Source organism: Cervus elaphus, chromosome 24 (assembly GCF_910594005.1).
Source record: "Cervus elaphus chromosome 24, mCerEla1.1, whole genome shotgun sequence".
NCBI lineage: Eukaryota > Metazoa > Chordata > Mammalia > Artiodactyla > Cervidae > Cervus > Cervus elaphus.
The window spans coordinates 21305867-21330986 of NC_057838.1; the positions used below are offsets into that span (position 1 = coordinate 21305867).

The 25120-nt window shown below is 40.6% G+C and overlaps 1 protein-coding gene across 1 annotated transcript; it reads left to right on the forward strand.

The window, feature by feature from the left end:
• The first annotated feature begins 21620 nt into the window (after nucleotides 1-21620).
• On the forward strand, nucleotides 21621-21957 carry LOC122683285 (protein S100-A11-like). The gene has a single exon (XM_043886989.1). It carries the CDS (start codon nucleotides 21646-21648, stop codon nucleotides 21955-21957), a length of 312 nt encoding a protein of 103 aa, XP_043742924.1. The 5' UTR covers nucleotides 21621-21645.
• Nucleotides 21958-25120: the final 3163 nt, after the last annotated feature.

Here is a 25120-nt window from a genome sequence, read left to right on the forward strand (position 1 = left end):
TAAAAGTGGCAGAAGGGGACTTCTCTGCTGGTCCAGTGGCTAAGACTCTGCCCTCCCAATGCAGTGGACCCAAGTTCAATCCCTGGTCAGGGATCTAGATCCTGCATGCTGCAACTAAAGATCCACATGCCACAATGAAGACTGAAGATCCCGCAACCAAATACGTAAGTGTTTTCTTAAAAAGAAAAGTAGAAGAAGGACATGGAAGAGAAGATCAGAATTATGCTGTCTGGGAAGGACTCACTCCACTGTCCTGGCTTTGAAGATGGGAGCCGAAAGTCATGGCAGCCCCAAGAACTGGAAGGACAAGGAGGCAGGTACTCCCTGGAGCCTCCAGGAGACGTGCAAGCCTGGTGACATCTTGATTGTAGTCCACGGAAGCCACTGAAGTCTGCTGACCTGCACAACTGTAAAGTAATACAGCTTGTTGTTTTACGTTTGTGCTGATTTGTTACAACAGCAACAGGAAACCAGTATAACAGAGGAAAATCTTCTCTCACTGGGGGTGGCATTCAAATTTCTTGCAAGTTTCTGAAAAAGCAAGCTTGGAGTTATGATAATCCTACTCAATTAGGAGACTATCAATACCTACTGTGCCCTGTTTCTTTTATTTTGTTTTCAGTTTAAGGCAGGAGAAGTAATTTTTCCTTTTAATTATTCATAAAATTTACATGTTAGGAATGAATAATCATGAACAGTCTATTTTGGTTAAAAACCTTCACGTAGTGATTTTATCCTAAATAAATACACCCACTCTATAATCTTTATTTTTAATATTCTTGGTTGAACTAATACAAAAGTCTTCATAACCAGTTGTTTACCTTCTATTAGAAGCCTTATGATATTTCACAAATGAGTAGATACAAGAAGGCCCCACATCATGTTTTTTCTGCTTCTGAGAAGCTCAAGCAGCTGAAACTTGAATCCATGTGGAAAGTATCCCCCAGACTTAAATACAAAGGTAAGAATGATCTTCCTTACTCCATCACCAGCAAATGCCCCTCTCCTTTACCTCTTCACACATCACCAAGTATCCCATACCGTTGTTTTCTTTTAATGGACGTTTTCGGACATTCTCAGTAATGTTTCATGACGTTGTTTTCTTTGTGATTGTGTCAAAATGCAGCTTTGAGACACGAGAGACAAACATTTATCACAGTGAGAAAGATGAAGGAAGCTGCCGAGATTGTATGTTTGGTTTGAGCTGGAGCTGAGATTCAAACCCAGGCAGTCAGGCTCCAGAACCTGCACCCGACCACTGCATGGCCCTGCCTTGTGACTGCACTCTGGCAGCTAAGATAGATACTTGTTCCAAATGTCTTCCTGTGATCAGAGAACATCATTTTTAGTGAACATATTTTTCAGCCAAGGAAGGTGAGGCCCATATGGGCAAAATCACTTACCCAAGGCCATGTGACTACAGCCTAAGGGTGTAGAATCTAATTCTTCCTGTTGCACTAAAGTCAGTCTATTGGAATTTTTTAGGGAAAGCATCAAGTCAGACAGCACTTATTCCACAGTTGGATTCATCTTTTGGTGCAAAACCAAGATGAGACCAAGATCCCAGAGGTACTTGCTCAACCATGCACCTCATAGGGCATATTCCTATGGTTCTCCCCTGTAGCTGCAATCTTGGAAACTGGAATACTGCTTATGAACCTTGTAAGTGCTTTAGAATCTTAGGAAAATCAGTGGTTTATTGTTCACTTATTCGTTCTTCAATGAAAATGCATCTAAGTGCCTAGGCACCGAGGCCATGGCAGTGAATAAGACATAGCAATCTCCCCAAAGCAGCCTCTAAATAAAATATTTTCTCAGCCCGTCAGAGCGGCAGAGGCTCAAGTGTGGAGACAGACTTTCCTCAGCTCTGTTGCTTGTTAGCTGTGTGAACTTGGGCATGTTATTAAAAAATCTCTCTGAGAGCTCTCAGAGCCTCTGACTCCTTTCAAAATGAGAATAAAGATATCTAATTGAATTGTCGTGAGGCTTAAATGAAATGTGACATCCTAAGAATGCAGCCCCAGATTGGATTTCAATAAGTGGTAAACAAGTGTATTGAAACCTGGGTATATGTTCTGTAACAGGGGATGTACAAAGAGCTGGAAAGACCTGGAGGCAGGCAAGATTCTGCCTGGCCCAAGAGTTAGAGAAAACATGACCTCCAGAATCAATGAGCATTAGCATTTCTCTATGACTCTTTTAAGATCCAATGGTTCTAAGCCCATTTTGGCCAAATCTCAGAAACATGGGCTTTGTGCTCGAGTTACATTTGGTAGTTAGGAAGGGATGTATGGTGGGGAGTCTGGGGACTTCTGAAAAATCACGACCTCTGTGCTTCTGTCCCTCCCACGCTCTGCAGCAGTGCGGAAGCACCTCTGTTCCAAGCACCAGCCTTGTGTTTACACAGTGGACTCCAACAATAGACTCTGTTATTCCCACATTTGTGCAGGGGTGGGCATAATCTCATTTAATCCTCACAACAACCCTGAAAAGTAGAGATCATACTAGCCTTTATAAATGACGAAGGGTAAATGACTCACTTGTTTGAACTCAGGGCTATAGACTATCCAAGAAGTGACAAAAGTAAATGAAACCCTATTTCTTCAGCTGATTTTTGCTGTCCCTTGGGGCAGCTTTGGGTGTGTACCTGAAATTGGGCTTCAAGTTCTTTGACAAGAGTCCCTCTTCTTTGCAAGAACAACAGGGGCTGCCAAGATGGCACCTGCCCCCATGCAGTGTCGCTGACGGTGATATTCCATCTTCTCCTACTGTACTGTCTCTGCTCGACACAGCCTGGCCCCGAGGCCCGAGTTCCCGGAGCTTATGTGAGCAGTGGTGTGTTCCTGAGCTCATCGTGTGAAGGTCTCTGGGGTCTGTGCAGGAGCTGTCACTGCTCAGGCATCCTGCATGCTCTTCAGCTAAGCATGAAATAGCCTGCAGACAAAATACACTTTCATATTCATGGGTCATCTCACAACTAACATACACAACCGTTTTTTTTTTTCCCCCCTGGCAATAGGATTTACCAACAACAAAAAAAAGACTATGATGAGGGGTACTGTCAGTAATTCAGAATCCAGTGAAAAAGACACATGATACACATTTTACATTATTTATATTACATTATTTGCATTCTGCAGTGGTTCATTGAGTGCTTACTGTGTGTCAGGCTCTCAGAGTGTATGAATGTGAAGGAGATACCATTGTTGCCTTGAAATCTCAAGTCTATTTGTCAGTAGGCAGAAAAGAAATTACAGTGTACCATTTTCGATTTCCATGTGATTCAGTGTGTTCCATGGAAGAGGCAAGGTAGGGAAGCAAGGCCGGCTCTGTAGCTCAGGGTGTCCAGAAGTAACAAGTCCTTCCCGTCCTCCAGGAGCTTTATGTGAACCACTGCACGGGATCTGTACAGTCACCACTGGAGGGAGAAGTTGGAGTTACTCCCATTCTGAAGTGACTGAGCACCCCGAGATTGAGAAAGAGCAAGTGTAGGACTTCCCTTGTGGTCCAGTGATTGGGAATCTGCTTTGCAATGCAGAGGACGTGGCCTTGATCCCTGGTTGCAGATCTAGGCTCCCACGAGCCATGGGGCAAGTAAGCCCAGGTGTGGCAAGTACTGAACCTGTGTGCTCTGGACCCAGGAGGCCTAGCTCTACTGAGCCTACTCAGGTGCATTTGCCATTACTCGAGAGACCTTGCACCTCAGCAAGGATCCTGCCTGCTGCAACTAAGTCCAGGCACAGCCAAATAAATAAATAAATATTTAAAAAAAAAAAGAAGAAGAAGAAGAAAGAAAGAAAACAGAAACAGCAAGTATGCCATCAGTGTCAGGGCCAGAATTCCATACAGGTCTGACTCCAAAGCATTGGTCTCTTGGGTTTATTTGATCCCCAATCTCATTGTATGCAAAATGAGAGGAAGGACATGCTTTCTCCATCCATCATTTTGCAGTTACTCTGAACCCTTATGAAATGACCTTAGTTTTTTAATTTTTTAAAATTTTATTGAAGAATAATTGATTTACAATGTCATGTTAATTTCACTCTGTACTGCAAAGTGTTTCAGTTATGCATATATCTCTATATCTGTTGTTTTTCGGATTGTTTTCCCTAATAGGTTATTACAGAATATTGAGTCGAGTTCCCTGTTCTCTACAGCAGGTCCTTGTTGATTATCTGTTCTATATTTAGTAGTGTCTGTATGTTAATCCCAACCGTAATTTATCCCTCCCCCGCTTCCCCTTTGCTAACCGTGTTTGTTCTGTCTGTCTCTGAGTCTGTTTCTGTTTTGTAATGTGACACTAGTTTAAATAGCACATATAAATCCTCAAAAATCTGTATGCTATTAAAGCATAAGAAGAGTACACTTTGGGGGCAAAATTAGTATTTCACTTGTGGAAAAGAACCCTAGGTAGAGGTTAATTTTATTTTTGGTTGGTTAGAGGAGGAATAATTTGCAGTACCAACTAGGGGTAAAATAATTCAGAGGCCTCACAATGTAGAGGAAGATTGCTAACAATAGCAAACGGATGGATCGATTGTGAATCCATTTCAGAGAGCTTGCTCGTGGAGAATATTGATATCTAACTCAGTCATTCCTCCCATGAAATAAACAGACACCTCATCTCTCTGCAAGAAAAACCACACACAGGAGCTGGGGGTAATGTTTCTAAACAATTAATTGGATGATTATCAAGGCTTAATGGATTGGTTCAGCATATTCACACAAAATCATCAAGAGATTTGGGCTAGCCGTTTCCTTGTAGCTGTCATCAGAATATATGACCGGTTGTAGAAGTTCTAAATTATTATTACCTTTTACAGCATTCTGTGCACATCATTTACATTATAAATCAGGCCTATTTGAAAGCCATTGATTGGATCTCTGGTTTTGTTTTAAACAGCAGATATGGTAGACATTGGGGCATACTCAGTTTCCTAAGGAAAATAGTAGGGTTATTTAAATTATAAATGAAAACATCAAAACTGCTTGATTATCATATGCATGCAAAACGTTTATCATGCAAGAGTTTATGCCAGAGCTAGGAGAAAGACCCTGCAATACACATGTCAGAGCAACCTAGCCACTGGGAAAATACAGCTATTTTCTTCATGGGGAAGGAAGGAAGGGAGGGGAATATCATTATGTTTGACTTGCCCTCAGGAATAGTCTGTCCTAGATATGGACCCCAAAAAAAGTTGCCAAATGAAATTTTTCTTTCTGTGTGTGTGCTGTGTGCTCAGTTGTATCCGACTCTTTGTGACCCCATGGACTGTAGCCCACCAGGCTCCACTGTCTATGGAATTTCCCAGGCTAGAATACTAGGTAGGGTAGCCATTCCCTTCTCCAAGGGATCTCCCCAACCCAGAGGTTGAACCCGTGTCTCTGTGTCTCCTGCATTGGCAGGCAGATTCTTTACCACTGAGCCAGCTGAGAAGTTATGGGAAGCTACAAACTTTTGTACAAGGGAGATTATAATTCAGTGGGAGTTTATTGATTACTCAGTATGTACAGGTATTTCACACACATTCCCTCTTTAATCCTTAAGGCATGCCCTTGAACTGGGAGGTCCCCATGTAGGCCGAGGCAATAGTTGCTCAAGTTCATGGGGCATGCATAGATCAGATCATATCACAATTTGATGGGCAGTGGCATAATAGGAACTGGAGTCTTTTGATTTTAATCTCTTTTCCTTCACGATCATTATGTCTCTTACTGTGAATCCAACTCATTGTTTGAAAGGGTGATGCAAACTAATGGAAGGAAGCTGTGAGGTTTTCTCTTGTGAAAATAAAAAAAAATGGGAAACTCTTTCTTTCAAGGTTTAAGTTTGCAATGTGGGCACTTTCCTTTGTAGTCTCCAAATGCAGGGCCTCAACTATCCAAATGTACATGTCAGCAGGAAGTTCTACTTACCTCTCTCAAAGGCCTTCACATCTCCCTGCTCTTACCAGTAAGATGTAAGTGTAAGGATGATACAGCTAACCCTGCTGGTCTGGCATTTAGACACAGACTGTGTGGCCAGTGCTAGTATTGGAGACAGGTTGGGGGAAGTCCAAAGCAGCAGACCTCTTGGATACAGACCAACACCCTGTTCTCAGCATGGGGCTTAGTCCAGAGAGAACCACACCCAGGACTTATATAAGGTCAAAGGGTATAGCCCTTTTAGGGCTTCCCTTGTAGTTAAGTTGGCAGAGTAGTATTCCATTGTATATATGTACTACAGCTTCTTTATCCATTCATCTGTCCATGGCATTTAGGTTGCTTCCATGTTCTAGCTATTGTAAATAGTGCTGCAATGAACACTGAGGTACATGTGTCTTTTTCAATTTTGGTTTTCTCAGGGTATATACCTACTAGTGGGATTGCTGGGTCATATGGTGGTTTTATTCCTGGTTTTTTAAAGGAAACTCCATACCATCTTCCATAGTGGCTGTATCAATTTACATTCCCACCAGCAGTGCAAGAGTGTTCCCTTTTCTCCATGCCCTCTCCAGCATTTATTTTTTGTAGACTTTTTGATAATGGCTATTCTGACTGGTGTGAGGTGGTATCTCATCGTACTTTTGATTTGCATCTCTAATAATGAATGATGTTGAGCATCTTTTCATGTGTTTGTTAGCCATCTGTATATTTTCTTTGGGGGAAATATCTGTTTAGGTCTTTTTCCCAATTTTTGATTGTGTTGATAAGTTTTGAAATCAGAAAGTGTGAGTCCTACAGCTTGTTTTTCTTTACCAATACTGTTTTGTTATTCTGCTTTTCCATATGAAATATCCATATGCACTATTTGAACCAATTTATTACATTATTTAAAACATTTTAAGTTACATTATACACATACTTACTGACTTTGAATTCATCTAAATTGACTTTTAAATAAAAAAAGAAAAGAGAAGAGAATTCCCACCACTCCATCTAGTGCCACCGTGTGCTGGGTGCTGAGATGATAGACAAGGACTTGAGAACCTAGCCGCTGTTCTCAAAGTCTGAGCATTTTACCAGGGTAGGTGTCTCTAATGTTTAAGGTTGTATGATATATTTTCAGGATTAATTCTGAAGATGTAAAATCTGTACGGCTTACTTTAGAACCTAACTCGTACTATCTAGCAACTCTTGCATAAACTTCTCGAGGACAAAGACTATCTTCAGTGCCACACACAGTTTCTGATAGTGCGTTAGAGAGCTGTGTGCGCCTGGTCAGTCTTCCGCTCCTGCTCTCCTGCTGTTTGTACAGGGCTAGTGCTCTGAGATCAGTCCAGGCTGCTGGAGCCCACTGTTCCATAGAGCTGTCTAACTGGCCAAGAAGGATCTCATTTGAAGTCCATGAAGTCAGCAAAAGAAATAATGAGAAAAAGAGTGGATTAAATTATCAGTTACACCAGTGGGAATCCCCAGGACAATACTGGAAACATAGGAAGGGGAAGGTGTTGGTTCTCTGACAGCCTAGGAGTTGGTTTCATAGGTAGCTACTTTAATGCATATTCCAGGACACATAATTTTGCTCCAAGCCATGAAGGCACCTGGAATTATTTCTTAGTAAAATTACAAAGTAGATTTAAAAATAATTTTTTGAAACTTTTTTATACTATAACTGATTTTCTTAAAGATTTTTAATATGGGCCATTTTAAAAGTTTTTGTTGAATTTGTTGTAATATTACTTCTGTTTTATGTTTTGTTTTTTTGTCTGGGAGGCTTGTGGGTTCTTAGATCCCTGACCGGGGATTGAACCTGCACCCCCTGCATTGAAAGGTGAAGTCTCAACCACTGGACCTCCAGGGAAGACTTCCATGGCTGATTTTTATCTGAAGATAGATACAGTGGTGTGTCTGCCCCCTCTCAACAATAGCCTTAGGCTTGTTGCCCGTGCTTGGAATCCTGGAATGGCAACTTTAGAACGATCTTGGACAAACCTCCTCAACATTAAAAATCTCTTGCAAGATGGCATCCAGCCTGTGCTTGACTACTTTTGTTAATGAGGAACTCATTTTAACTACCCAAACCATTCATTTCACTCTTGAAGGGCTCTAAACAATGAGCAAAAATATACCTCAATGCAACTTTAAATCACTGGATTATTTCTGCCCTCTAGACACATCTTCCAGATATTTAAGATAGCCATCATCTTCTTCCAGGGTCTCACTTTTTTTTTTTTTTTTTTTTTTCAGGGTCTCACTTTTATCGTAACTAAATGTCACTATTTTATCCAAGCATTTGTTAAATTTTTTGAAAAAAATTTAGCCCCTTTTAACTGAAACCCAAATTACATCTATTCTCATTAAAACTAGGAACACCCTAGTCACACAGTTAATGATGCTAAAATTTTTTATCCAGGAAGGAAGAGTCAGATCTTTGGACAAATTCAAGCAAGTCATTCTCATTCCTTGTTCATACATTGCATAAGTGCCTTATTGATTTCATTTTCTGATATGACAAAATATAATCTGCTCACTTAAATGGCATGGAGTGGGAAGAACTGATTGCGCACCCAGATTTGCAGAACCAGGAAGAGGGAATCCTGGCTTCTGGAACTTCATTCCTCACAGGAAGCAGAAAGCTATACTTTCGCTTAAACTATGTTCCCAAATGTGGGGTAATTCCTCCAGTCCCACCCAACCTTGGACAGAAAAGCGCCAGATCTCCGAGATACACAATCCTGCACTATATCTAGGTAGGTTAGAAGAAAGTCTGGGCCCATAAACTCTATTCTTCATTAACCACTTCTTTTGTTATGTTTCAGCCCATTTAACCTTCTAGTGTGTATGAACATTGTAGTCAAATGGTTGCAAGAACTAAAGCAACATAACAATTATAGAGCTAAATCTTGGCAAAGCAGCTCAAGAGCTCAGCAACTCCATTAAAATTTTAAAGGAGTTAATCCTCTGGAAATTGTTCCTATTAATTAAACAAAGGTGAAAGAAAACAGGTTTTACATTTATTCTTTGCAAGGAGAAGGTGGGCCATGGTCTGAATGCAAAGGAGCTGTGTGTCACAGGTCAATGCATCACCTCCTCAAGCACTCGAAAGGTGATGATTTCAGGTCATTTGTCTGCAAAGCAATGGGGGCTGACTTTTGTTTGGTATTTCCCAGAGAAAAGAGATTTTCAGGTCAGAAAAGGTTTCCACAAGTCCATAGGGATTGAACTCATACAGATCCACAATGTAGCTTAGGAGACGAGAGGCCAAACCTCATTTGGTATTGAGCTCAGTATCAGTGGATTGGAAACTGGAAAGTTGTCTGGTGGAGTAGATCAGTGGCCACAGCAAAATGAGAGACTTTGGGTCTCCTCCTCCCTTCCCCCACTACATCTGTCCCATCTGAGAATATGAATGCTGTGCATTTGACTTGGGCATGTATAGAGTAATTGAGGGTTTATACAATGGAGGGATCTGGCTCCCTGGCTTCCTATAAACACCTGAAAACAGAATGCATTTGCCAAGGTGCGCCAGGCACAGATCAGATCCTGTGTGGACCTCAGAGAGATACAAAGCAGAGCTACCAGGTAACAATGGAAGAGAGACTTGAGATAGTGAAGTTTGGGGATTAGCTATGCTGGAAGGAGCAAAGACGATAGAGTCCTACACAGGCAGATTATCTTTCCTCTCATGCCCTTCTGAGTCGAGTTGGGGGTGGGAGGGGAGGAAGCGGGGCATGTGGATTTCCAGTATAAGGTTGATGAGTACAAATCTGAAAAGCCATTTTGGAACTTAAATTAGTTATATCAACTATATTGAGAGTTAAGGTTTCTGTTTCTGGATTTGCTGGTCAAGTAGGGCTTAACTAGCTCTGTCAAACCAGTGCATTTTATTTATTTTCTTTATATTTATATATTTTAATGAAATAAAGTTGACTTGCAATGTTTCAGGTACACAGCAAGATGATTCAGTTATGCATATACACATATATTATTTTTGAGATTATTTTCTATTATAGGTTATTATAAGATATTGACTATAGTTCCCTGTGCTATACAGTAAACCTTTGTTGCTTGTTGCATATTCATTTTTTAAAATTAGAAGTCTCGCAATCTATTCATACTAACTCACACAAGTGGAAACAAAATGTCATACATTTTTTAGTTAGGCAAAAATTCACAAGTTTTCTAAAATATATATATATATTATATACACTATGTATATATGTATATAAAGCTTTTCTACTGTGCTTGATAAAGGCTTGAGAAAGAACATCAAAAGAAAAGAAGATATGGAGAAATTGGAAAACATAAACTAAATGAAATGGAAGCACTGAATATGAAATAGAAAAAGTGAAACAAACTAGCTAAAAGTAAAAGACCATCATAGTAGTTCGGTTGTTTTTAAACATGGCTGCTCATTAGAAATGTATCTGGAGCTCTGGAGAAAAAGCAATACTTGGGCATTTGTATTTTTCAAAAAATTCCAAGATAATTCTGATACGCATCTGTTTTAAAAAATGATTAAAGATTTTTTCCTATTAAATGGTAGTTTTAGTGATATAGACTTATTTTTCTGTTAACCACTTATGATACAGTGGTATTAAGTGAGTAATAGTTACAGTTGGGAAGATACCCTTGAAAATGGAATGGCAACCCACTCCAGTATTCTTTTTTTTTTTTTTTTTTGGAGGCTAATTACTTCACAACATTTCAGTGGGTTTTGTCATACATTGATATGAATCAGCCATAGATTTACACATATTCCCCATCCCGGTCCCCCCTCCCACCTCCCTCTCCACCCGATTCCTCTGGGTCTTCCCAGTGCACCAGGCCCGAGCACTTGTCTCATGCATCCCACCTGGGCTGGTGATCTGTTTCACCAATAAGATAGTATACATGCTGTTCTTTTGAAATATCCCACCCTCACCTTCTCCCACAGAGTTCAAAAGTCTGTTCTGTACTTCTGTGTCTCTTTTTCTGTTTTGCATATAGGGTTATCATTACCATCTTTCTAAATTCCATATGTATGTGTTAGTATGCTGTAATGTTCTTTATCTTTCTGGCTTACTTCACTCTGTATAATGGGCTTCAGTTTCATCCATCTCATTAGGACTGATTCAAATGAATTCTTTTTAATGGCTGAGTAATATTCCATGGTGTATATGTACCACAGCTTCCTTATCCATTCATCTGCTGATGAGCATCTAGGTTGCTTCCATGTCCTGGCTATTATAAACCATGCTGCGATGAACATTGGGGTGCACATGTCTCTTTCAGATCTGGTTTCCTCAGTGTGTATGTCCAGAAGTGGGATTGCTGGGTCATATGGCAGGTCTATTTCCAGTTTTTTAAGAAATCTCCACACTGTTTTCCATAGCGGCTGTACTAGTTTGCATTCCCACCAACAGTGTAAGAGGGTTCCCTTTTCTCCACACCCTCTCCAGCATTTATTGCTTCTAGACTTTTGGATAGCAGCCATCCTGACTGGCGTGTAATGGTACCTCATTGTGGTTTTGATTTGCATTTCTCTAATAATGAGTGATGTTGAGCATCTTTTCATGTGTTTGTTAACATCTGTATGTCTTCTTTGGAGAAATGTCTGTTTAGTTCTTTGGCCCATTTTTTGATTGGGTCATTTATTTTTCTGGAATTGAGCTGCAGGACCACTCCAGTATTCTTGCCTGGAGAATTCCATGGACAGAGGAGCTTGGTGGGCCACAGTCCATGGGGTCCCAGAGTCACACTTGACTGAGCGACTAACACTTTCACTTTCAGTCACAATAGTAAAAGATGTTTATCAGTTTTTACAATCAACAGCCGGGGCGGGGGGTGGGGGGGCGGGGAGGAGATAATTACAGTTGCAAGCCATAATAGGAACATGATTAATCTAACTATAAATTAGTTACATACAATTTAGAGGGGTCAAGCAGAGTGAAGTGGTAAGTAGAAGTGCATTCATGCACATGTTTTCATCCACCCAGCCAGTCTATGTCTTTTGGTTGATGCATTTAATTCATTTACCTTTAAGGTAATTATCGATATGCATGACCCTATTACCATTTTCTTAACTGTTTGGGGTTTATTTTGTGTAGGTCTTTTCCTTCTTTTGTGTTTCCCGCCTAGGAAAGTTCCTTTAGCACTTGTTTTAAAACTGGTTTGATGGTGCTAATTTCTCTTAACTTTTGCTTGTCTGGAAACCTTTTGATTTCTCCAATAAATCTGAATGAGAGTCTTGCTGGGTAGAGTATTCTTGGTTGTAGTTTTTTCCCTTTCTTCACTTTAAATATATCCTGCCATTCCCTTCTGGCTTGTAGAGTTTCTGTTGGGAAATCAGCTGACAACCTGATAGGAGTTCCCTTGTATGTTTTCCCTTGTTGCTTTTAATATTTTATCTCTGTCTTTAATTTTTTGTCCGCTTGATTACTGTGTGTCTTGGTGTTTTCCTCCTTGGGTTTATCCTGCCTGGGACTCTCTGGGCTTCCTGGATTTGACCGAATATTTGCTTTTCCATATTCAGGAAGTTTTCATCTATTGTCTCTGCAAATATTTTCTCAGGTCCTTTCTGTCTATCTTCTCCTTCTAGAACCCCTATAATACAAATGTTGGTGTGTTTAATGTTGTCCCAGTGGTCTCTTTGGAGAAGGAAATGACAACCCACTCCAGTATTCTTGCCTGGAAAATTCCATGGACAGAGGAGTCCGGCAGGCTATGGTCCATGGGGTCCCAAAGAGACATGGCTGAGCATCTGAGCATCAGTGGTCTCTTAGGCTGTCATCATTTTCTCTTCATTCTTTTTTTGTATATTGTGTTCTGCAACAGTGATTTCCACCATTCTGTCCTCCAGGTCATTTATCCATTCTTCCCCCTTAGTTATTCTCCTATTGATTCCTTCTAGTGTGTTTGTTCTTTAGTTCTTTGGTAAAAATTTCTTGCATCTTCTCCATTGTTTTCCCAAGATTCTGGATCATCTTCACTATCATTATTCTGAATTCTTTTTCTGGAACGTTGCCCAACTCCACTTCATTTAATTGTTTTTCTAGGGTTTTATCTCGTCCCTTCATCTGTGACATTTTGCTTCTTCATCCTGATTAACTTTCTGTAATATGGTTTTGTACTAGCTACTGTGGTATTGTGGCTCTTCTTGCTTCTTCTGTCTACAGTCTGTTGGAGGAGGCTAAAAGGCTTGTGTAAGCTTCCTGATGAGAGGGACTGGTGGTGGGAAAAACTGGGTCTTTCTGTAATGGGCAGGGCCATTGCTCAGCAAGACAGGGCCTTGCTCAGTAAAGCTTTAATCCAATTATCTGCTGATAGGTGGGGTGGCTGCTCCCTCCATTTTAGTTTTTTGGCTTGAGGTGACTCAGCCCTGGGCTGCAGGGTTAATGGTGAGCTCAAAGAGGGCTTACACCAAGGTGGACCTTTCAGGACCAGCTGCTGCCAGTGCCCTGGTCTCTATGGTGAGCCCCTCCTGACCCATGCCTCCACGGGAGACCCTCCTGTGCAGGTAGTTTTGATTCAGTCTGCTGTGGGGTCACTGCTCCTTTCTTCTGGGTCTTTGTGTGCACAAGATTTTGTTTGTGTCCTCCAAGACTGGAGTCTCTGTTCTCCCCAGTCCTGTGGAAGTCTATAATCAAATCCTGCTGACTTCAAGGTCAGATTCCCTGGGGATTCCCAGTCCCTTTGTCGGATCCCCAGGCTGGGAAGCCTGACATGGGGTTCAGAATCTTCACAACAGTGGGAGAACTACTTTGGTATTATTGTTCTCCAGTTTGTAGGTAACCCACCCGGCAGGTGTGGGATTTGATTTTATTGTGATTGTGGCCCTCCTACCGTCTCACTGTGGCTTCTTGTTTGTCTTTGGAGAGGGATATCTTATTTTGTTGGGATCCTGCATCATTCTGTTCATGGTTGATCAACAGTTAGTTGCAATTTTGGTGCTCTTGCAGGAGGAGATGAGCATACATCCTTTTATTCCACAATCGTGAACCAGAACGACTCCAAAACTGGTACATTTTAGAGCATCTTGAAATTGTAGAAAGATTTCAAGAGACAAAGCTTCAGAAGAGAAATGGTCTATTTCTCTATTTACCACTGGTGTCTAGAGAGAGGAAATGTGTGTTCTACCAGTTGTAAGATCAATGATAGATGACCAAATGAAGAGGAACGGTTAATAAAAGAGAAAAATTGATGGAAATTGTTTCAGGTCAGGTTCCCTAAAAATAGCCTGAAGTGGGGATTCTTATAAACTTAATTTATTGAAGTAATGATTTTAGGTGAAACTTATAAGCAAGTCAGGGAAACAGGATGTGGCCAGGAGGAAGCTGGGCAAAGATGTAGGTATGACTGACGTGTAGCCCACCCCATCACAGAGTGTAGCCCATCACAGAGCTGGTTCACACCGAGGATGCTGGCTTTGTGTTCCTCTGCATTACCCGTCATTGGTAAGACATAAAAGCTTTGGGAGAAAGTTCAGTACTTGCATGGCCACAAGGAGAGACGGCAGAATGGTATTTTGGAAAATAAGTATGTATAGTGGAGAGAAGAGAATTCTAGATTGAACTAACATTAAGAAAGAGACAACTACCTGCCAATCGCTTTCTGCTGCCATTAACACATTTTAGGGGAGGGAAAATTGAGGCTTGGGTAAGTTACGTAATATTGGTAAAGAATCCACCTGCAATGCAGGAGACCATGGTTTGATTGCTGGGTTGGGAAGATCCACTGAGAAGGGAAAGGCTACCTACTCCGGTATTCTGGCCTAGAAAATTCCATGGACTGTGTAGTCCACGGGGTGGCAAAGAGTCGGACATGACTGAGCGACTTTCACTTTCATACTCAAAAGAGTGGTGAAGTAAGAAAGTGATGCTGGGTGCTTGCCCTGACCCTTCCCACTCCCCCTTCCCCAGGCTCCTTACTCTCTGCCCCATCAAAGGAACAGTAAGAATACCTGAGCAGGTAGAGGGCTGCTTGTGTGAATTAAAGGTAACGGGGGTGATCTGGACCTATAGGGAGAAGGGAGACCTAAGAAAAGTTGGCAGAAATGAGTGCAGAGTTGAAAGAGGCTGCAGGAGAGGGGCTGTGTGTGCCAAGGAGGCCTCTAACAGAGATGGAACTCACTTCTGAACTTCTGAATTATCATGTTTATATTTGTACTTTTGTAAACAAAGAGCTTTGTGTAACCTAAACTCTGGAAGATTGACCAGAATCCCCAAACCCATTCTTCTTTAAAAGTAAAAAAAAAAAACAACAAAACACAATAACAGTAAAAATATAAAATATGGCCTAGCATATATTTTTTGTGTGGCTGACTTAGAGACATCTTTTAATCCTCGTAATTACTCTGCAGACCGATTCTATGCCTCCACTGAGAGCCATTCTCAAAGCTCTGTCTTTGACGTTCTCTAGCTCTCAAGTGTAGAGTAAATGATCCTCCATGTGGCCCGAGGAGATGTACCTGAGAGAAGTGCTTTCCTCATGGACTATCTAAAACTGGACCCTTAACCTTTCCAGCAGTGCATTCTATACAAGAGAGATTCCCTGTGACATTTATTAGTGTTCTGGTGGGGCAGGGGAGGGACAAGGTAATCATGTGGTTCAGTAAGTTTGGGAGAAAAATAATTAAACAAATTTAACTGGTTTCTCTGACATGGTTACTAAATGGGATTTAATTGCACATCCAGGTGTGCTCTATGCATGAATATCCAGCAGAGAAACCTGGAGTTCAGGGTTTCCCAAATACAGTTGCAAACAGAACTGTTTTGTAAAGATTCTTGATAGGGTTAATGTTTTGCTAAATCAGCACCCTGAGACCTCTCCTCAGAGGTAACTGCTATGCTCCCTGCTCTTGGATTTAGAATTTTGATACTCTATTAAATGAACATTTCACTGGGTAAGGGCAGCACCTTCAGCTGTTATTATTCATGTATGCCATTATGCAAATATATTGAATTGAGTCCTTGAGAGGAAGTTTTATTCAGGGTAGTGTGTAACCCAAGGGCCAGGGAATGGGAGTCCCTAAGATGGCTGGTGAAGAAGACTGCATATACCTGTTCTCATTGCTCAGGGCTCTGAGAACAGAAAAGACCTTTGAGTTGCAAGCATCTCAATTCCATTTTTTGACATGATGAAAAATCACAGAACACTGAATTGACACTCTTTCCTTCAGCTTTAAAAATCAGATTAAAACAAAGACATTAGAGTGGGTCGTCAGACTAGGTCTGTGTTTCAGTCTCTGCCCCGTGGTATTAGGAGGCGGGGGGATCCATGCATTTGAATGAAGCAGAAGATCTTACTGGTTCCTATCGGGCAGCAGGGAAACCCAAACACTGTTTCCAGGGAAAAGATCTAATGGCTGAAATCAAATGATGGGATTGCAAAGCAATGACTGGTTGCTAATACTTCTGGGAAGCATTGTGGGATAGAGAGTGGTCTGTCTAGTGGGAAGACTCAAGCACAAAAGGCCTTCTGCAAAAAGTAGGTTATAGAAGCTCTATCTAAGATCCCTTTCTATCTGGAGCACATAAGCATAGCAAGGCCTTTCTGATATATATTTAATGTAAGATTGAGAAAGATGCCTTCCTTTAGGCTGTATATGAGATGCCCAGGGCCTCCCGAGGCGAGGGTGAGCCCCTGTGCATTCCTTTGCTGTCAGCGTTGTGCAATGCTATGTGGATTCTTAGCCACTGCTTAGTTTCAACCAAACCAACACTCATGAAATAGACAACTGACTTTACAAGACTTCTACAAAGAAAAGTGTAGATTAGAGAGGATTCTTATTTCAAGAATTTTTTTCTTTCACATCCCCTTTTATTTTGTTCAATCACTCAGTCGTGTTCAACTCTTTGCGGCCCCATGGACTGAAGCACGCCAGGCTTCCCTGTCCTTCACCATCTCCCAGAGCTTGCTCAAACTCATGTCCATTTAGTCAGTGATGCCATCTAACCATCTCATCCTCTGCTGTACCATTCTCTTCCTGCCTTCAATCTTTCCAAGTATCAGGGTCTTTTCTAATAAGTCGGCTCTTCGCATCAGGTACCCAAAGTATTGGAGCTTCAGTTTTAGCATCAGTCCTTCTAATGAATATGCAGGATTGATTTCCTTTAGAATTGACTGGTTTGATCTCCTTGCAGTCCAAGGGACTCTCAAGAGTCTTCTCCAACACCACAGTTCAAAAGCATCAATTCTTCAGCGCTCAGCCTTCTGTAAGGTCCAACTCTCACATCCATACATGACTACTGCATACCCCTTACCCACTTATTTTTCAACTGGAAATTTGAACTTCTTAATCTCCTTCATCTATGTATTTCCTCCCCACTCTCCTCCCCTCTACCTACCAGCTGTTTGCCCTCTGGATCTATAACCCTGTTTCTGTTTTGTTATGTTTAACAAAATATATGTTTTGTTTTTTAGATTCCACATACAAGTGAAATCATACAGTGTTTATCTTACTCTGACTAATTTTACTTAGCACATTACCCTCTAGACCCAGCCATGTTGTCATAAATGGCAATATATAATTTCTTTTTTATGGCTGAGTAATATTGTATTGTATTCAAATACCACATCTTCTTTATCCATTCATCTGTCGATAGGCATTTAGTTAGCTGCCATGTCTTGACTATTGTAAATAATGCTGCAATGCACATAGTGGTGCATGTATTTTTCCTAGTGACTGTTTTCATTTTCTTTGGATAAATGCCAAAGAAGAAGAATTGCTGGATCATATGGTAGTTCCAGTTTTCATTTTTTGAGGACTCCCCATACTGCTATCCATAGTGTCTGCAGCAATTTACATTCCCACCAACAGTGCATGGGCTGCGCTGCACTTAGTCGCTCAGTCACGTCCAGCTCTTTGTGACCCCGTGGACTGTAGCCCACCAGGCTCCTCTGTCCATGGGATTCTCCAGGTGAGAATACTGGAGTGGGTTGCCATGCCCTCCTTCAGGGGATCTTCCCAACCCAGGGGTAGACCCCAGGTCTCCCGCATCGCAGGTGGATTCTTTACCATCTGAGTCACCAGGGAAGCCCAACAATGCATGAAGGTTCCTTTTGTTCTACATCCTCACCAACACTTGTTTTCTTTCTGATCATAGCCATATAGGTGTGAGGTTCTACTTCATTGTGGTTTTGATTTACATTTCTCTGATGATTAGTGATATTGAGCATCTTTTCATGTATGTTTCTTGGAAAAATGTTGGTTCTGAAGCTCTGCCCATTTTTTAAATCTGTTTTTTTTTTTTTTTTTGGTATTGAGTTGTATGAGTTCCTTGTACATTTTGGATATTAACCCCTTATTGGCTATATCATTTGCAATTATTTTCTTTCATTCTGCAGGTGGCCTTTTCATTTTGTTGATATTAATAGTTTCCCTTGCTGTGCAAAGCTTTCCAGTTTGATGTAGTCCCACTTGTTTGTTTTTGTTTCCCTTGGCTGAGGCGACATATCCAAAAAAATACTGTTAAGACCATTGTCAGAGAGCATACTGCCTATGTTTTCCTCCAGAAGTTTTATGGTTACATTTAAGTCTTTAATTCATTTTGAATTCTTTTTTGTGCATGATGTGAGAGAGTAGTTCAGTTTGATTGTTTTGCATGTAACTGCCCTGTTTTCTCATCACCATTTATTGAAGAGGCTGTCTTTTCCCCATTCTATATTCTTGCCTCCTTTGTTGGAGGCTAATTGCTCTTGTACATGTAGGTTTATTTCCATTGATCTCTGTGTCTGGTTTTGTGCCAGTATTATACTGTTTAGATTATAGTAGCTTTGTAGGATAGTTTGAAATCAGGGAGTGTGATACCTCCAGCTTCATTCTTCTTTTTCAAAATTATTTTAGCTATTTGGGGTCTTTTGTGTTTCCATACACATTTTAGAATTATTTATTCTAGTTCTGTGAAGAATGCTACTGGCATTTTGACAGTAATTTTATTGAATCTGTAGTTTGCCTTGGATCTTATGGTCATTTTAACAGTATTAATTCTTCCAATCCATGAACATGGCTTACATTTTGGTCTACTTGTGTTGTCTTTAATTTCTTTCATCAGTGTCTTATAATTTTCTGAGAATAGGTCTTTTACTTCCTTAGGTAGATTTATTCTTTCATATTCTTTTTGATGTGATGGTAAAGATTAGATTGTAAAGATTAGATTAAAGGGGATTCTGACCACATAAACAGAGTAAACAATGACAAAATGGCAAGATGATATGGCTTTTACTCCTACTCTTTCACCAATATCATGATATTGAGAAATTATAGTCATATTCTAAAAATATCCTAAAAATAATTGGAATTTCATATATTAAGCATGGAGATTATTTATTAGAAACGTTTTGACCTAAAACAAATAGACTGCCAATTTTTCTCCAGCAAAAGTAGGTTTACTTGGGATCAACCAAGAATTGCACTTGAGGGTTTGCAACAGGCAAACCACCCTTCTGCAAAAATGAAAAGGAAAACTCTTTTATAGAGGGAAAAAGGAAGTTGGGAGGACTATAGTAAACAGAAGCCATGGTTTCTTATTGGCTGATTTGTGACAGTGTCTCATTGGCTGAGTGCTTGCTAGGAAAGAAAAGGACATCTTTCTTCTTCCTTTTGGGCTCTTCACTGGTTGTCAGGCATGAGAGCTTCTGGTCTCCCAACTCTATTTAGTTGAAGCTTCTGTTTAACACTTTTTTACTAGGTGAACAATCTGAAAAACTTCAAAATTACTGGTAGAGCAGAGAAACCATTCATTTTAGAGTTAGATATGTGTTTGTACCAGACCCTGTATCTTTGTTAGATGGATGAACAGAACAAGTTACAGAGCATCAGTGCAACTCAGTTTTCTCATCTGTAAAATAGGGACAGTAGTCTCAGAGATTAAAGGAGATAGTTTTAAGGCATCTAGCTTCATTTGGGAGAAGGCAGTGGTGCCCCACTCCAGTACTCTTGCCTGGAAAATCCCACGGATAGAGATCCTGCAGTCCATGGGGTCGCTGAGTTGGACACGACTGAGCGACTTCACTTTCATGCCTTGGAGAAGGAAATGGCAGCCCACTCCAGTGTTCTTGCCTGGAGAATCCCAGGGACAGGAGTACCTGGTGGGCTGCCATCTATGGGGTCGCACAGGGTCGGACATGACTGAAGCGACTTAGCAGCAGCTTCATTTGTGGCATAATTTGCGTACAAAGAATGTATTTGCTTTCTTAATTTGCCTGTTTAGTCAGTCCTGTTTTGAATTTTATAATATAGTTGTTTCTCTAATCCAGTATTAGGTAGGTGATTTTAAAATAAATCCCAGAAAGGTATTTGTAATTTTCTTTAATTTTTCTTATTTCATTTGAAACCAGATTGGAGGCTGGCAGTTGTCAGGAAATGTATCTTTCATACTGGAGTTAGGCATAGAGAAAAGGGTTTTTGTCCTTGAAGCTATTTGTAGTTGCTAGTAGACAGTTGGGCTTCCCTTGTGGCTCAGCTGGTGAAGAATGCGTCTGCAATGCGGAAGGCCTGGGTTCGATTCCTGGGTTGGGAAGATCTCCTGGAGAAGGGAAAGGCTACCCGCTCCAGTATCCTGGCCTGGAGAATTCCATAGACTGCATAGTCCCTGGGGTCACAAGGAGCTGGACACAACTGAGTCACTTTCACTTTTCAGTTTCAGTAAAACTGAAACTTTCACTTTCAGTAGACAGTTGCTATCCCTGCCACATTGTTATTGGTACTAATACATGCATAACATTTACAGAATGTTAGAAACCTGTAGAAATACATTGTTTAAAAAACTGGATCTGTGGTCACTGCTCTTTATGTAATATACGTATTTCTGATATATATTTGGTCTTCTTCCAAAGTTCCTGGTTCACAGGTCCCCAAACTCTGGGAATTTCCTGTGATAAGAGTGGTAAGTATTTCTTTTGTTATGTTAATGAGCAACTTTGGGAAAGCCTTTTGGTAACCAATGGATGTGGCACTGTTACTAGAAACAAGCAAGTAATTAGAGGGATGCAACTTTCAGTTCCCCCATGGCCTCTGGGGAGGGGAGTGGTGCTGGAGGTTGAGTTCAATCACTAATGGCCAGTATTTTAATCAGGTGTGCCTATGTATTGGCGCCTGCATAAAAAGCAATTCCGGAGAGCTTTCAACCTGGTGAACATGTGGAGGTGCTGGGAGAGTGGGTCACCTGGAGTGAACATGGAAATTCTGCACCCCTGCCCCATACCCTGCCCTGCTGCCCTGGACATCTCTTCCATCTGACTGTTCCTAAGTTATATTCCTTTATAATAAACTGGCAATCTAATAAGTAAAATATTTCTCTGAGTTCTGTGAGCCTAGGAAATTAATTAAACCCTAGGAGGGGGTCTTGGAAACATCTGATTGATAGCCAGATGATCAGAAGCACGGCTGATAACCTGCTCTTGTGACTGGCTGTGTTTTGACCGTTAAATCTAGCATGGGTCATTGGCTGCTCCTGTGTGGGTAGGGAGATAAAGGAGATTTGTGGTTTTCCTGGCCAGGTGTCCCCTATCAGCTAGGGAGAATTTTCCAGAGAAAGGAGGTGCTGTGAACCTACCGACCATGAGGTGGATGAGTTAACTTTTTTGGGAAAATGCCACATGTCTTATGGCATGTGCCAGCAACACCATACTGTGTCAGATGTTTTGCTGCCGGTGGCAAGCATTCTATTGATAGCCCAGTGCAGCACTGTCCACTGGAAATGTAAAATGGGCTCGCATCCGCGCGCCTCGCTCCTCTCCGACATGGCAACAGTATCCAGCCCTACGGAGACTGAACGATGCATCGAGTCTCTGATTGCTGTTTTCCAAAGGCATGCTGGAGGGGATGGTAACAACAGCAAACTCTCCAAGGCCGAGTTCCTAATCTTCATGAATACAGAGCTGGGTGCCTTCACAAAGAACCAGAAGGACCCTGGTGTCCTTGATCGCATGATGAAGAAATTAGATCTCAACTCTGATGGGCAGCTAGATTTCCAAGAATGTCTTAATCTTATTGGTGGCCTGGCTATTACTTGCCATGAACCCTTTGTTAAGTCTGCCTCTGGCCAGAAGTGAATTGGAGGAACCTTTGGGCCTGGCCTCCAGGCCACTCCCTTTCTTTCCAGCCTCTCACAGCCCCCACATACCCTGAGCCCGGCACACCCACCTACCCAGGCAGGCCACTCCTGGTAGTAATAAAACAATATTGTTTTTTAAAACACACACACACACAAAATAAAATAAAATAGTAAAATTGACCATGTATGTAATTTAAAATTTTCTAATAGCTTCATTAAAAAAGTAAAGCATCAGGATTTCCCAAGTGGTCTATTGGTTAAGACTTCACCTTCCACTGCAGGGGGTATAGGCTCGATCCCTGGTCTTGGAGCTAGGCTCCCATCTGCCTCTCAGCCAAAAAACCAAAACATAAAGCAGAAACAATATTTGTAACAAATTCACTAAAGACTTTAAAAATGGTCCACATGAAAAAATCTTATAAAAATTAAGTGAAGCAAAACAGGTAAAGTTAGGGTTAATAATATATTTCATTTTACCTCAGTATAGCCAAACATTGCCATTTGACATGTAATTGATATAAAATTATTTATGACATTCTGCATTCTTATTTTTGTAGTAGGCCCTGGAGAATCCCATGGACAGAGGAGCCTGGTAGGGTCCAGTCCACAGGGTCGCAAAGAGTCAGACACGACTGAGCGACCTCACTTCACTGAGGTGATTCTTCATATGGATAGTGGCTACCATATTGGACAGCACTGGACCTCAGAGTCTAAATGGGTGGTTGACTTCAAAGGCACCACCTTGTTGTCAGATCATAATCAAACAACAAATCTTGCTTATATTTTTTTCTGTATGGCATACACTTGAGGAAGTAGCAAGAAGACATGGGTGTATCTTTTAGAAGTGGGGAAATAGTGGACTTTGTAGTGGGTAGACTTGGATTTAAATTCTCATTCTTCCACTTTAATGATCTTGGCTAATGTATTTAAACCCAATTTATTTGAATCTGTTTCCTCAAATGGAAAATGGGATAATGTTTACATGGTGTGCTTGAGGATTAAAGACTTGCCTAGACTGGAAGAGGTGTCAATAAGCCAGTAGTTGGTGTAACCTCATTGTGGTGGTTGAGTGTGCACCTGACATGGAGAAGATACAGATACCCATTTTCTCTATCTTCTGCATCCCCCCTGGATCTCCCCCTTTCTCTTCTCTCCTTCTTACTGCATTCTCAACTTTTTTCACTTTCTTTCCTACAGTACATCTTTTCATTCACAAATTTGAGTGAAACATTCTTGAAAGTATTGTTTTGAGGCTAATTTCCTTAAAAACAAAGATTCCAAAGATTAAAGCTACCTTAGAGGTCCCATTCAAGTCTCAGTTATCTTTAGTATGAAGACACTGGTTTGAATGTTTCTTCCCTTCCTCCCTCCCTCTCTTCCTTCCTTCCTTCTTTCCTTCATCTACTAGTTCCTCTCAGCAAGCTCACAGTTCTCGCACTGAAATTCTTCTTGGGTTTGGGGATTTGTTATTTTTGTATATCAAAATCCTTAAATTCATAGGTTGACCAAAAATAAGTTCAGCTCCACTTATGCTTTGTACCAAAGTAAGCCTTGTAAGCATTGGGAAAAAACAAATAAACAGAAAAGATCAGTCCTATGACTAATGCAGTAGGACGATTTTTTTTTTTTTCTGTAGTGTGTTCCACATTGTCACTACTTAACAGATGGCATTGTGATTGTGTAATTGCTATAATGAATATTATTAATAATGCAACTGCCTATGATCTCAGCCTTCTTTCCTTTACCAACATTGAAAGGGTCCTGTGAAATGTTTCCAGTTGAGTTCACAGACTTCTTTTTAAATTAGTTTATCCACCACATGACTAAACACCCTTGGGAAGAGCAGCAGCCAAAGCTCTGAGTGGTGTACAACCAGTAGCTGTCCTATATAAACAGAAGCCTTTATGTACTTTGCAAATGTGCCCACAGTTCACAGATCCTCTAAAATAATTACTCTCTTGATAGCCCAGAGAAGTGCTATCTCATAGAAATGTAATGTGAACCACATATGTAATTAAAAATTTTTTTAGTAGCCACCTTAAAAAGTACAAAGAAACAGGCAAAATTAATTTTAATAGTATATTTGATTTAACACAATAAAAACATCTTTTCTCAATACATCTCTAGCCATCTACAACCACCCTCAGTTTCCTCATGAACAAATTGGAAATCTCATGCTGAATGAATTGCAAAAGTCCAGTCCCATGGCACTTGATAGACAGCGTCTCAAGCTCTGAACACGAGATCATCACAGCCAGATTTGGCCTGTGGTAATTAAGGTAGTCAGGTTCAGATAGGTCTCAGATCTGGAATTTGTGTAGGAGGGCAGAAAGTCATGCTTGGACAAGGAAAGAGCTACTTAATGATCATACTTAAAGGTCATTCATTTACTTTTCCAATAACCTAGTGACATTTATCCTAAGTCACTTAAGGAATGTTATAAAATGTCACAGATTTATGGAGCATTGCCGCACAGAGGGTTTAGATCCTAAGATTGGTCTGTATAGAACTGTGACTCTGTATTGTTATTGATAATATAATTAGAGGAAACTGTTTGGCTAGAACAGGAGGTTGGTATCAACATTTTGATAGCTGTGTTTTATTCAAGTCACTAATCTTGTGGAGAGCCTATGGATCTCCACACTGATTCATTAGTAGAATCACAAAATATTGATGTGGTCCGTTAATATACAGTGTAAGATAGGATAGCCCAGAGTTGCCCTCTATGAGTCTTGCACTAGAGAATGACACAGATACAAGTCAAGGGATGAATGTAGGGGACAAAGTATTGGTGTATTCACCATCTTAATGTTTGCATTACTATAAAAAGTTAAGCTTTCCAGTGTAGTAGATGAGTTATATTACTTAATAGATAAACTTCCTTAAGTACTAGCGATTGTGAAAATGTTAAGTAAATTAAAGAATAAGGTTATACTTGAGAAGCAAAAAGTTAATGACCACATGGCCAGTTGTAAAACACAACTATTAAGGTGGAATCAACAAAATATGGGAGATGAACAAAATTGCAGACCAGTAAATGTGGTGGGCATTTTTTTGTGTGTTGGTCATTCATTATTTACATTGTTTTTTTTTTTTTTTTTTGCAGTATCACTCTGATTTCTATAGGGGAAATATTTCTTCCTCCATGGCATGTGATCTGT